We start from the raw sequence: 12,738 nt of genomic DNA, 5'->3' as shown, positions 1-12,738 counted from the left end.
TTATGGTCCCACCGAGACCAAAGCAAGAGATCTGGCTGCAATAAAGGATACTACGACTGGTGTATATCAATCCTCAACTAAATTTTCTAGAGGATTAAACCCAACACCTGATATCAGATATCACTATCAGGCTATGAAATTTTTGTTTTGCTAAGATGTACTATGAATGGAGAGCAACAGGTCCACATCATGACAGGCACGAAGCTCTATTGATTCTTTTGCTTCCTCTACTCTACCCTTTGGTATGGACAATTGTGCATTTAAGAGGTGCCCACCACCTCCATCTGTCCCCTCCAAAGAGAAAAGAAAAATACTCACAATCGGCAGCTATGTACCCTGGCGCAATTGGACAGCTGCCTCGCGCAGGGGGTATAGTTTTGTCCTTAAATGCTTTTTTGCGCTCTCGGTCTTCTCTCTCCCCCTGCCGCACACATTTGAAAGCGCATGCAGCAGCATTTACTTTACGCCTCCAAAACGCTTCAAGGCTTTGCCATGCATGCATGCTTGATAAGGGCGCAAAGCCTCAGTTTTCTCAGCTCAGAAGTTAGTGGTAAGTGGACAAAATGGATTGAATTTGAAACAGTGAAGCAACAGCACTGTGGGCAGGCAACAGAAAGGCAGGAATCCACGCCATGTCCAGGAACAGTTGCAAGAACAGGAGCAGCTAGCGATGAGCTAGGAGAAGCAAAGGGGCGAAAATGCTGCTAAGTCGTGGTAGTATCGATACAACTAAACCTTGCCCAACAGGGAAGCCTCAGAGCAGGGCATTCAAGGCATGCATGGCTCTTATCTTTTTGGTGCAAAGGCATGCATGACTGGTGTGGGTGTTACTACTACTGCAGCAACCCGACTAGTCAAAATCCAAACGCGCATGCATGGCAACGGATCCACCCAGTTTTATGGCCCCATATCGTTTGCATCTTTCTTGAGAAGAGAACTTGTGCCACACCGATTCTTCCAAGAGATACTAGCTAGGAGTAGCTAGCCTTGCCATCTCTTGGCAGTGAAATCAATGAGGTAGGTATAGACGTACAGCCAGAAACCACCCCACCAATAATACTACTTCTACTTCCTCGCAAAAAAAAAAATACTACTCCTACTAGTATAATACTCCTAATATCCATGGCCATGATGATTCAAGAATGGAATTCCTACTGGTAGGAGTATTTCAAAACGAGATTACATTGCTATAGCTCGGTATACTGATTCTAGTCTGGATAATCCTAGCAATTCATAGCGAGTTTAAAGTGTATCTTTTATGGTTCTTGAATACTTACATTACCATACCATGCTTGTTTTCAAAAGAAAAAAGAAATACTCCTACCATGTTTTCTACTCACTCGTTGTTCTGAATCCACCAGGTTTTGTTCAAGGCCCTCTGCCCTGGACCACTGTGTTCACCTCAACTCTGCACAGCAGCCCAGTGATACATCATAAAAATGACCATAAATGGGTAGCGTATGACCGTAAGATTGGACCATGAATACTGCAGATCCTAGAGCCCCATTGATTAAAAAAATAAACCAGTTGGCACGCTAAAGATCTTCCCAGATCTTATTCCTGTCTGCAAGGGAGACCTCGCAGTTCCAGGCTCCTACGAGCGATGTGTACAAGACATACTAGATGGCAGACTAGATGAGCAGGTGTGGTTGCGTCTGTGCCCTCCCGGTGCGCAGGTTGAAAGACAAGGCAGTGGAGACCCTATTGCTCCTAGGCAAAGCCCATGATTGTGTTCTGATCAAGAAACAGTAACAAAACACCTATTCTACGTAATAAGTAAAAACCTGTGCAACTGAAGCGCGTTAAGAAGTGGCCAGCAGACTCAGTGGTCACCATTGTCAAGTCAGTTCGTCCAGAAGGTTAAATGCTCTAAATTTACAGCTGACTAGCAGAGCAAAGTTCAAGAGACTGAGTCTGGGTTTGTTCAAAGCCACAGCAAGTTACAGTAGAAACTAGAACCAGGTACTACTACTACTCCAGAGATGAAAATTTACCTGCTCTGTTAGGTGCCAGGGATTGCATGCATGGACCAACCAGCGGTGTGTTAAAGAGGGCGCAGTTAGAAAGCCAATTTCAGAGATCTTGACTGCTCGAGTCTTGGCTATCAGTGCTGCACAGGGCAGGATGCACACATTAGCTGGCCGGGAACAAAATGCAAATGCAGTACGAATTTACGACGCTGACAGTTTGACTCACGGGGTGCAAGTGCGAGACAGCATATCGGAGGCAACAGGAACACAACTGTCAGAGTCCGCGGTTTCATATCAGAATAAATTGATTACAAGTGGTAATATTTACATGATAGTATCTGTATAAAACTGCCAGTCAACTTGAGTTAATTGGCCTCGTGTACACAATTGCGATTACGTGAAATCTATACAACAGTGTACTCTTGTATCGATGGATTATGGGACCACCAACTTGCCAAAATAACCGGCATATGAAGTGGATACCCTGGTGAGATTACAAGTGCCAACTTCTGTGTCTTAAAAGTCCAGTAAATTAGAAGAAGCACTGCAGGTCTTGGCTGTCAAGCAAAAGTATATGGAACTACACAAGGACTTGAGACCTGGCTGCACGCCGGGAGCATTTGATGCGAGCGCTGTTGCTCAGGCCACAAGCACAGCCTTCCAGTAGCTCGAGATCTTCGTCACATATTAATATTGATGCCATCTCTGGACAGTCCAAAAGCATTTTAGAGCTAAGAAACCCTGCAATTGTCCATGTCTGATATAGCCTCGACTGTTTTCCAATAAACCTTCCTGTCCTGGTGTCATAATATTCTGGCCACTTGTCATCTGAGAGCCTCTTCTCCACGGCTTCAACAGCCCTCCTTGCCAAGTCAGGCCTACCCATCTTGATACAGGCTAGGGTGAACTGAATTATAACACAGACAAATAATTAATCTTATGATTGCAAAAAATAATATTAAAACATTAAGCAAAGCAAGAAAAGTTAATAGAGAATCTATACCTGCCATAGCAATGTAGGCCAAGATCCACCGTTATGATACGACCAGGGCCTGCAAGCAACAACGAAAATCTTATGAGGAGTACTCAAATAGCAAAACATATTTTTTGAAAGAGAAATACCAAAAGAATACAACTTGGTCAATACTGGCAATGAATTTTGATTAACATAGGTAAAGAATCATCATGGGGCCAAAAGAATGCTACTTAGAATGTTAGAAGCAAGTGATGCTTATTTGTAAGACTCATCATGGGGCCAAAAGAATGCTACTTAGAATGTTAGAAGCAAGTGATGCTTATTTGTATTTTTCATTCAGAGATTCAATTCTTGTGCAAAGCATAATAAGCACCAGAATCTGAAAATCCCGCAAACTGAATACATACACGGCACACAGAAGAATTTTCAGTTGCTTACGTGTTTTTGGGGTCGCAACCAGTGATAATACGCCATTCCTCGTACTCCAGAGCAGGGTAGCATATCTTGAGAGGCATATTTGCAACTATATCATCCCATTTGGTTTCAATGAGGTTCAGGATACCCTCTGCTTGCTTTTGAGTTGCTAAAGAGGAAACAATCGCCCAGAGATTTCCAAGAGAAAAAAACCTGAAATCCATATGAGCTGGTTGTAGGTTTCCTATAAGGTAACCACCCTTATCAGGAATCCAATCTGCAAGCCAGGATGGGATTTGCTCTGGGTAGATGTTGAACTTATTGATGGCATCATGTGAGTACTCCTCAGTCTTGTAGCGATAAATCTCATTTATCTTCTTCATATCAACCCAATAGTATTCTCTTATGTGAAAGGACAGAGCACTGAGCCTGTTGTTGATAACACGGATCAAGTTCTTAGATCCATCATCTGTACTGACCATTTCACGGGCACAGCGCAAAGCAGAATAGAACAGAGCCTGTGAAAAAAATCCTGTTAGGTTCAATATGAGAATACTCTCTTTGTACAGTGTATTCCTACGTATTTGTGAGCCTCGCATATACAAAGTGAAGTGTCAAACAACAATGGACATTCCATTTGAGTTGCCAGTTCAGAATTTTTATTAGAACAGAACAAATATCCTTTTACCCCATAAGGCCATAACTACCACATGATACTTGACTATATCAACATGAAGTGTACAAGATTAGCTTACCTGGATCTCAAGAGGATGCCCATGGATTCCCATCCTCCGATCAATCATGCATGATCCATCGGTGACTAACAACGTAGGGAACATGTCGAATCCATCAGTCAAGCATAAATTCAGGATTAGTCTGATGCCTGTCTGCACATCAACCCTTTCTTGTAGTGCATAGTCTCCAGTAATTTTACCATATGCCCTCAGTAGAATTATCCACCAAAGTCCTGAAAAAATATAATTTCATATGAAAATCCATGAAAACAAAACTTGCCGTCAAAGGTATAACACAAGCGCGCTCAACATACTCACCAGAGTCGACAGGTGCTACCCGCCCAATGGCTGACTCTCCGAAGTCAGGGTCAAGAACCTCCTCAAATGCTTCATTGTTTCCATCTAAAGGCACGGATCTGACTTTAAAACTAGCAGGCATCAACCCCTGACCAGGACTGTAGCAATCCACTGTCTTCTCCCAACTCTAAAAAGGTACAAAAAGAGAGATAAACAGATACTTCCAGAAATCGCTCGCAACTTAGATAATCAATGATATCCAGGAAAAAGAGAAAATCAACTCTGTAGTTATTTCACAGGACGCTATTCAAGACAATTTGTCGATGCTGTTTTCAGGGGTTTGGTGCCCAGGCCTGTTTTATGAAGCACAAAACCATGTTTCCAGTATAATAATAATATATGTTTCTTATTTTGAGGAGAACACACTCATGTTATCTCAGAAGATACTTATTATCGAATTATTAAACCAATATTAAGTACGTTACTCAGAATTAACTCGAGCACTAAAATCGCTTCTGTCAATCTCTAGAAATTCAGACTCGCACCATGTGTGAAAACTAGATTCACATTTTTATCCAATTATATAGTGTCCGGAATTGAATGACTGAGAAAAACAAGTTAATTTAACTAGTGCAGAAATTTGCATAGACTTTTCCCCACATCCATTAATTATTCTACAAATCGAGTTACTGGGGAGTGAAAAATAGTCACGAGGAAAAAAATATTGTGACTGAAAGATGTAACTATAGGACAGCATTTCGTTGTTTTGATTGATTGGAGAAGCTGAAATGGTAACTTATTATCATGTTGGGTTTGCAAAGATATTCTAAATATAAAGAGGAATGTCAGGGCATTATCTAGAGAATAAAGTTGAATTAGATTATTACAAGACAAAGGCGGGGTTATCACTAGCACTTGGTGCTAATGGTAACATGATATCTTGCTCGCTTATTCTAGCCACATTATGTCTATATAGACAACCATGTCGCACCACATATGGTAGGTCATAACAGCTGACATTATGGTGCTGCTCCGAATCTCAGTGACCTAACTTCGTACTCCCTCTGTGCTTGAAAAGAAGGCATACAAAAAAAAAATTGGAAGTCAAATGGTGCAAAATTTGACCAAGTTTGTAGGGAAATCTGTCAACAACTACTATCTAGTTAATATTGTAGTTGTTGGTAGTTTTTCCTACAAACTTGGTCAAACTTTGCACAGTTTGACATCAGACAAAATTTATATGCTTTCTTTTCAGGCACGGAGGGAGTACTATGGAATGTAGCCTTGCAAAAGTCAAACTATAGATGCTTAAAACTCCTCGTACAACTATATCCACAAACATACATGCGTTCTTAAACAGGCCTCAAATAATTCTGCCTAGGAGTTTCTTTTTTTGCAAGTTGTTTACCTAGTTGACATGTCATTTATGTGGAAAAAGGTGGCGCTGTGGCAATGAGATGGAAATTACTTTTTTCTCCGCCTATCCTCCTCACTGCATACCTCCTCTCTCTCTCTCCCTGATCTCTCTCTGATCTGGTAGGGAGAGGAAGAGCCCCTGCTGTTGTTTCTAATTGAGTGCATGTGTTGCTGCTGAGTTGTGCAGCAGCTATTACTCCCGCACTCATGCAGCACTGCACCGCCCACCAGTGTGAGGCAGATCACTTAGCCCCCATTCCTCTTCATTGAACGGGCCCAAGATCAGTGAACTATGACATACTATTTAGAGGGTGACTGCTTTTTTGTGTCTCGGGACGTACGCCAAGCTGTGCACGGTTTTCTACAAGGGCCGCACCAACCAGATCTTCCCTGGTGGGGCACTGTCCTTACCTTTGTTTACATCTCTTTCAAGAGTTCAGTCCACCACCTCCAACTTCTGCAAGGCCTCCTCATCATTATCTTTGCCCTTCGTTTCCATCTTCAGCCTCTTACAGTGCTGCTATGAGCTCTTGGCTCCACTGCTGTGTGCCTTCCGTGACATTTCCTCCTTGTCCAGAAATCTGCAGTCACGTACGAGTCCAGGTTGGCCAGTGCCCAACGCTGTAAGGTCACCAGCAACCAGATGCTCGGCAGCTACAGGGAATTCCAATGTGTTCTATGACATCACATTTGTGCAGCTCGAGGACAGCCTCAGCAGGAGCACTGGTGGGTTCATCGCTGCCAGCAACCGTAAGTATACGGCTGCAAGCCATGTTGCAGCAGCGAAAAAAGTTGCTGGTGAATGCTAAGTGTGCCACCCAGAGTGTGTCACATCAATGTGAAGTGAAGCATGGTGCTGTGAGCTCCATCCAACTACCAACCCCATGGTGGATAGGCAGAGAAGAGGTCAGTTTCTTAGCTTGCCAATGTACCTCTAGCAAATTTGTGCCTCTGCATGCAGATTTGAGTACATACCATACACTGATCATATCAGTATTGGTTAGTTATCCAACCGATTTATTTAGTTGTTGATCCGCAACATTTCAATTTGAGTCACAGATCAATATATTTTTCTTATACCTCAGTGCTCACTGCCTAGCCCCATGCATATTATATGCAAGCGAGAGAAAATAACACATTTTAACCTATTTAAAACACATGTATGAGTTTCTGAACATGCATATGCAAATGCAACTTGTAAGCTCACGGACCTACTTGCACCTACTTATTTTATCCCTATTTGAGCGCAGCAAGAATGTTCAACTTTTGCCAAAGCGCAACGCAGTCACCCGTATGGCCAAATCAAAAGGAACAGGGTAAACTCACTCTAACCTAAGTCATAGACTGCACTCAAGCCCAAAACAGAAACACCATATCTGCATGGTGAACTTCCAAATTTAACACAGTACTGTTACAATCAGATTATGAAGTGGAGACATGGAAAACATACACCGGTAGCAGACGGTGGAAGGTGTAATATATTCAAATCAAGCCTTAAATTCTTAAATGAATGCTTGCAGAGTTATCCCACCAATAAACTTGCAGAGCAGAAAAATGCTAGTCACTATGTTCTGTTCTCCAATACTCGAGTTTTTGAAACATGTGTGCAATGCCAAAATAATCAACACCAAAGCAAGAGGTCTAAAATTCACAATATCCTCCCTCCGTTCCAAATATTGAAGTTCTAAGTTTGTCCTAAATCAAACTTGTTTAACTTTGACCAAATTTATAGAAAAATATAGTAAGATCTACAACATGAAATATACATAGTGAGAAGTATGTTCAATAAAGAATCAAATGAAATTAATTTGGCGTTGTAGATAATGATTTATTTTTCAAACTAGATCAAACTTAATAAGTTTCGAACAAAGCTAGAACTTCAATATTAATTTCGAACTGAGGGAGTACATTATTGCTGTATCTAGAAAGGCCATTTGTGAGATACACTAATTGTAGACATTTCCTCTGCCATCACACTGAAATGGCATTATATAATTCCACAATAACATCTACTCCCTCCGTTCCGAAATATAAGTCTTTTTAGACATTTCAAATGGACTATAACATACGAATGTATGTAGACATATTTTAGAGTGTAGATTCACTCATTTTGCTTTGTATGTAGTCATCTATTGAAATCTCTAGAAAGACTTATATTTTGGAACGGAGGGAGTATATAGCACATTGCAACATTATGGCTACTGCATTTAACCTGAACGAAGTATCTCATAGAGTAGACGTGTATAGTAGCAGTAACCATTTTAAGGTAAATGTGACTCACCTGGAGCTGCAAGGTGTGCAGCAAGAAGTTCTTCACGATGTCGCTCTCGCCTCTGAGGAGGAAGGCGATGGCAGACGGCACGAAATCCCTGATGAAGATCTGGTCGTAATTAAGCATATGGTTGGCCGTGGACGGGTCGTTCGCTGCCACCGTGCCAACGGCGCTGCCGCAGTAATTCACGACCGCGCGGTTGAGCAACCACCACGCTTCCTTCTCCTCCGGCGACTCCTCCCTACTCCTCACCGCCTCCAGCCCTGCCTTCAGGCCCTCCAATTGCTCGTTCTGCAAAACCACCGGATCCTGCTCGGGCCCCGCGGCCGCAGAAGCTACCTCCGGGAGCGGCGGGGTAGCGGGTGGCTCCTCGAGGGGAGGCGACTCCAGCGGCGGCGACGCTGGAGCGAGGGCAGCGCGGAAGGGGTCGAGGGGCGGGGGCTTATAGCTTCCCGCCTTCGAGGACGTGCCGGACTCCACCGACGTAGAGAGAAGGCGGCGAGCGGCGGCGGCGAGCGGGGCTGCGGCGGCGAGGGAGGACGGAGAGGAGAAGTGGCGGCGCGAGAGGTATAGGAGCGCGTGGCGCTGCGCGCCCCGGCGGAGGTGGGAGATGGCGGCGGCCGCCATCGCAGCGCGCGCGAGATTTGGATTGAGGAGGAAGAAAAGCTTCGATCGGATTCGGGGGATCGGGGGATTTCGTGCTGGGTTTGCAGAGGTCCAAATCGCGGTAAGAACAACGGAAGGGGACTAGCAGTGCTTATTACATCGTTTTAACTACGGGTAGTTTCATTTTGGAAAGTGTAAAATATAGGCGCTGGCATCGGTCGGTGCAGAAGCAGGCACGTACGTGACAGTTATCCGGGTGAGTAACTTTAACACCGGCCACGGATCCAATTCGTGGGTCACGTGGGGCAGGTGGAGAAGGGAATTTGCGTTGGGATTTGCCAGCACCACAACTTACTCTTTTTCTATTTGGTGATGTTTGCTGAGCAAGGACAAAATTCAGAAAATTTTCTCCTCTATTCATTATAAAGAAACACAAAAAGCAATAAAAATTACATCCATGTCCATAGACCATCTAGTGATAACTACAAACAGTGTCCCATGCAGAAAGGGACACGGTATGAGGCGTATGACAAATCCTTTGTTGACCGTGGCAGGGTAGCTACTTTAGCAGAGGTTGTTAGCCCAGCCCTGCCTACGCCACTGGCTACAAGCACTTGAGCGAGCCGAAGTCGCGTCGTCGTTATCGTCTCTCCCTTATCAGAGTCGAGCAAACATTGTAGTAGACAGTCAGGAAGTCACCGTGCTAAGGCCCCAAAAGACCAGCACACCAGAACAGTAACCGTCGCCGATGAAGTGAAGTGTAGATCGAAAGGATCCAACATGTAGAAACACGAACACGAACGAACGACGACCGAATCCAAGCAGGTCCACCGAAGAAAAACACCGACTGAATCCCACAAGATCCGCCGGAGGCACACCTCCACACGCCCTCAAATGACGCTAGACGAACCGTTGGGATGGGGGCTAGGCTGTAAGAACCTTATTTCATCTCAGGGAGCCATCGCCGCCTCATCTTCCCGAGCAGGACACAAACCATAAACAAACTAAAAAAACTAAATTGAAGCATGAGCCCTCCCACCGGCAAGATTCATGATCCACCGTGCCTCCATAGCCGCCACATGAGACGAGGCAAATCGGCGATGGCGGAAGGTGGGAAAACCCTAGTGTGGGACACGCTCATGGAAGGACAGGGAGGAAACGTTTCGTTGTTGTTCCCTTTGTTATGAGGCGGGACGCATCGGTTACTGTTGAAATTTCGCTACTCACAATCATTCAAATATCATGTCTCGACGAGTTCATCCCTTTGTGACCAATGTTGTAGATGAAACAAATGATTTTTCATGAAAAAATACTCATCATTCTGAAATTGGCCAACTGGGTGCATCACTTCATCGTTAATGAAACGAGCCACCTGATCTCTAATACGAGCATGGTCTCTGTGCGCGCCATTTGTGTTGCATCAAGCACATGTTGTTTTTGAAATCATTGTGACTCTTCACTAAGTTGTATTCACTGACTAACTCATCAACAACGGGACATAAGTAAAAACCATATGTGACGCTTCCTTTTTTTGCGAGAAATTTTCAATCTATTCATCTTCAATCATGGTTGTACAAAGAACAACAGAGGTAATAAAATTACAACCATGTCTGTGGACCATCTAGCAACGACTACAAGCACTGAAGTGAGCCGAAGGCGCGCCACCGTCATCGCCCCTCCCTCACTGGAGTCGGACATACCTTATTGTAGTAGATAGTCGGGAAGTCGTCGTGTTAAGGCCCCATAGGACCAGCACATGAGAGCAGCAACCATTGCCAATGAAGAAAGTCATAGATCAGAAGGATCAAACATGTAAACACTCAAACGAAGACGAACAAAGAGGAACCAAACAGATCCACCGTGTAAGTGCATCTAGTGCCACCCCTAGTTGGTTTTGGAGTATTGACGACAAACTTGGTTGAGGGACTAATGTGTTTGTGAGAATTGCAGGATAACACAGGTAATTGTCCCTCATTGATTCGGTTTACCTACCGGAGATGGCCCCTAACAATGTGTGAAGACATTGAAGACAATGGTGGTATGTGAAGATATTCACAACGAAGATTATGACTTGAGAAGACATTCACGTGAAGACTATGGAGTGCGAAGACATAGTTGTTTCGTAGTTTCCTTTTCTTCTTTGTTGAGTCATAGGAACCACCGTACTGTTAAGTGGGGTCCAAGTGAACAAAGTCAGAGTGACTGAAGTGATGGTCAACCAAATCCTATGTCTTTGAGCGAAGACAATGAGAGCAAATCTTATCCAGAGCTGGATGAGTCAGCTTTACTTGTAGCCCAAGTCAAGCTGCCGCGTGTGTTTGAAATCTGACCGTTGGACACGTGTCAGTTCCTTAGTGACCCAGGGTCATTTCGGACAAATCAGGTCGGGTTGCCTCCTGGCTATAAATAGCCCACCCCCTACACCATAAATTGGTGGCTGCTCAGGGTTAGTGCACGACTTTTGTCATTTGAGAGCAACCCACCTCCGAAGCATTTGAGAGAGAGATCCTTGCGAGGACAAAGCCCAAAACACCCAGAGCCAAAGAGTGTTAGGCATCACTGAAGTCTTTCTGTCTGCGTGATCTGAAGACTTGTTACACTTGAGGACTGTGAATCCTCCAGCCGGTTAGGCGTCGCGTTCTGAGCATCCAAGAGTCATTGTGGATTGCCGGTGAACAAAGTCTGTGAAGGTTCAGAAGTCTATCTTGAAGACTTACCAGAGTGACTGGGCGAGGACTAAGTTTCCTTAGCTCAAGGGGAATAAGGTGAAGACGCAGTCTTCTGAGTTGAATCTCAGCCTCCCTAACCAGACGTACAGTTGTCACAGCAACTGGAACTGGTCCAACAAATCCCTGTCCTCACCAAGGAACTGGTTCTATCTCCTCCCTCTCTTTACTTACAGTTTGTCTTCGTGAAGTCTTTGCCTGCTTGCCTGATCTGTTTGGCTTCACTGTGTGACGACTATTGTTGTTTGGCTTCATACCATCTTCCACCCTGATCCATACTACCTAGCTGCTAATAGTCTTCGTGCTTTCACTACATTGCTTACTTGACTATGGCTTGTCTAGTGTAGTCTACCTTCCGCTACGGCGTTCCCAGGACTGGTGAAGGTGTCACCCTTGCTGATGTCAAGAAGTTCATTCAACTGGATTCTACAGCCAAGAACATCATCTGTGGTCATCTGACCAAAGGACAGTATGGCCGTGTGAGTGCTCTGGAAACTTCGAAGCTAGTCTGGGACTGGCTCTCCAAGGTCAACGAAGGCGTCTCAACCCAGAGAGACTCAAGGATCAGTGTTCTTCGCAACCTCTTCAACCGCTTCAAGAGAAATGACAATGAGAATGTCCAGCTCACATTTGATAGCCTCACTGATACACAAATGAGCTTCATGCACTCGGCGCCACTGAGATCACCAAGCATGAAATCGTCAAGACACTCCTGAGATCACTTGACAACTCATTTGACACCCTAGACCTGATGATTCAAGAACGCCCTGACTTCAAGACTCTCGATCCGCCTGACATACTTGAGAGGCTCAACACACATGAGTTCCAGTTATCTGAGAAAAGAGATATCTATGGTCCCAACTATGGCCGTACTCGCGCTTTGAAGGCAAAGGTTGTTTCCTCATCTGAAGAAGAATCTGACTGTAGTTCTAGGGATCCTGAAGACATTGGAAAGGAGCTTGCTATGCTTGTGAAGAAGTTCCAGAAATTCACCAAGAAGAAAGGCTTCAGAAAGTATTCAAGATCCAGCTCGAGAAATGATGAAGCTTCTACTCATGACCACAAGAAGAGAACATGCCACAAGTGCAAGAAACCTAGTCACTACATCTCTGAGTGTCCTCGGTGGGACAATGAGAACAAGAAGAAGAAGAAGAAGAGCAAGGAATATGATTCCGATGACAAGAAAGAAGAAGAAATCCTCAAAGTCTTCTTCCAAGTCTTCATCACACAAGAAGAGCTCATCTGGCAAGGCTCGTGCTTTTGTTGGCAAGGAGATGGATTCAGAGGAGGAGTCTGCTTCTGAGGAGGTAGAGGTGGAGTCTGAGGA

General features: G+C 44.4%; 1 protein-coding gene across 1 annotated transcript; it reads right to left on the bottom strand.

Moving 5' to 3' along the window:
* Positions 1-2,257: 2,257 nt before the first annotated feature.
* Positions 2,258-8,908, bottom strand: LOC109756276 (neutral/alkaline invertase 1, mitochondrial). The gene is made up of 6 exons (XM_020315130.4): positions 8,089-8,908; positions 4,413-4,578; positions 4,116-4,327; positions 3,385-3,878; positions 2,974-3,022; positions 2,258-2,877 (listed from the first exon to the last, which is right to left on the bottom strand). Exons 1-6 carry the CDS (start codon positions 8,704-8,706, stop codon positions 2,551-2,553), a joined length of 1,866 nt encoding a protein of 621 aa, XP_020170719.1. The 5' UTR covers positions 8,707-8,908; the 3' UTR covers positions 2,258-2,550.
* Between the last annotated feature and the right edge of the window lie 3,830 nt (positions 8,909-12,738).

Source organism: Aegilops tauschii, chromosome 4, assembly GCF_002575655.3.
Source record: "Aegilops tauschii subsp. strangulata cultivar AL8/78 chromosome 4, Aet v6.0, whole genome shotgun sequence".
In the NCBI taxonomy this organism is placed as follows: Eukaryota; Viridiplantae; Streptophyta; class Magnoliopsida; order Poales; family Poaceae; genus Aegilops; species Aegilops tauschii.
Note: the sequence above shows the minus strand (reverse complement) of the source record. Positions and strands in the feature narration are given on the sequence as shown.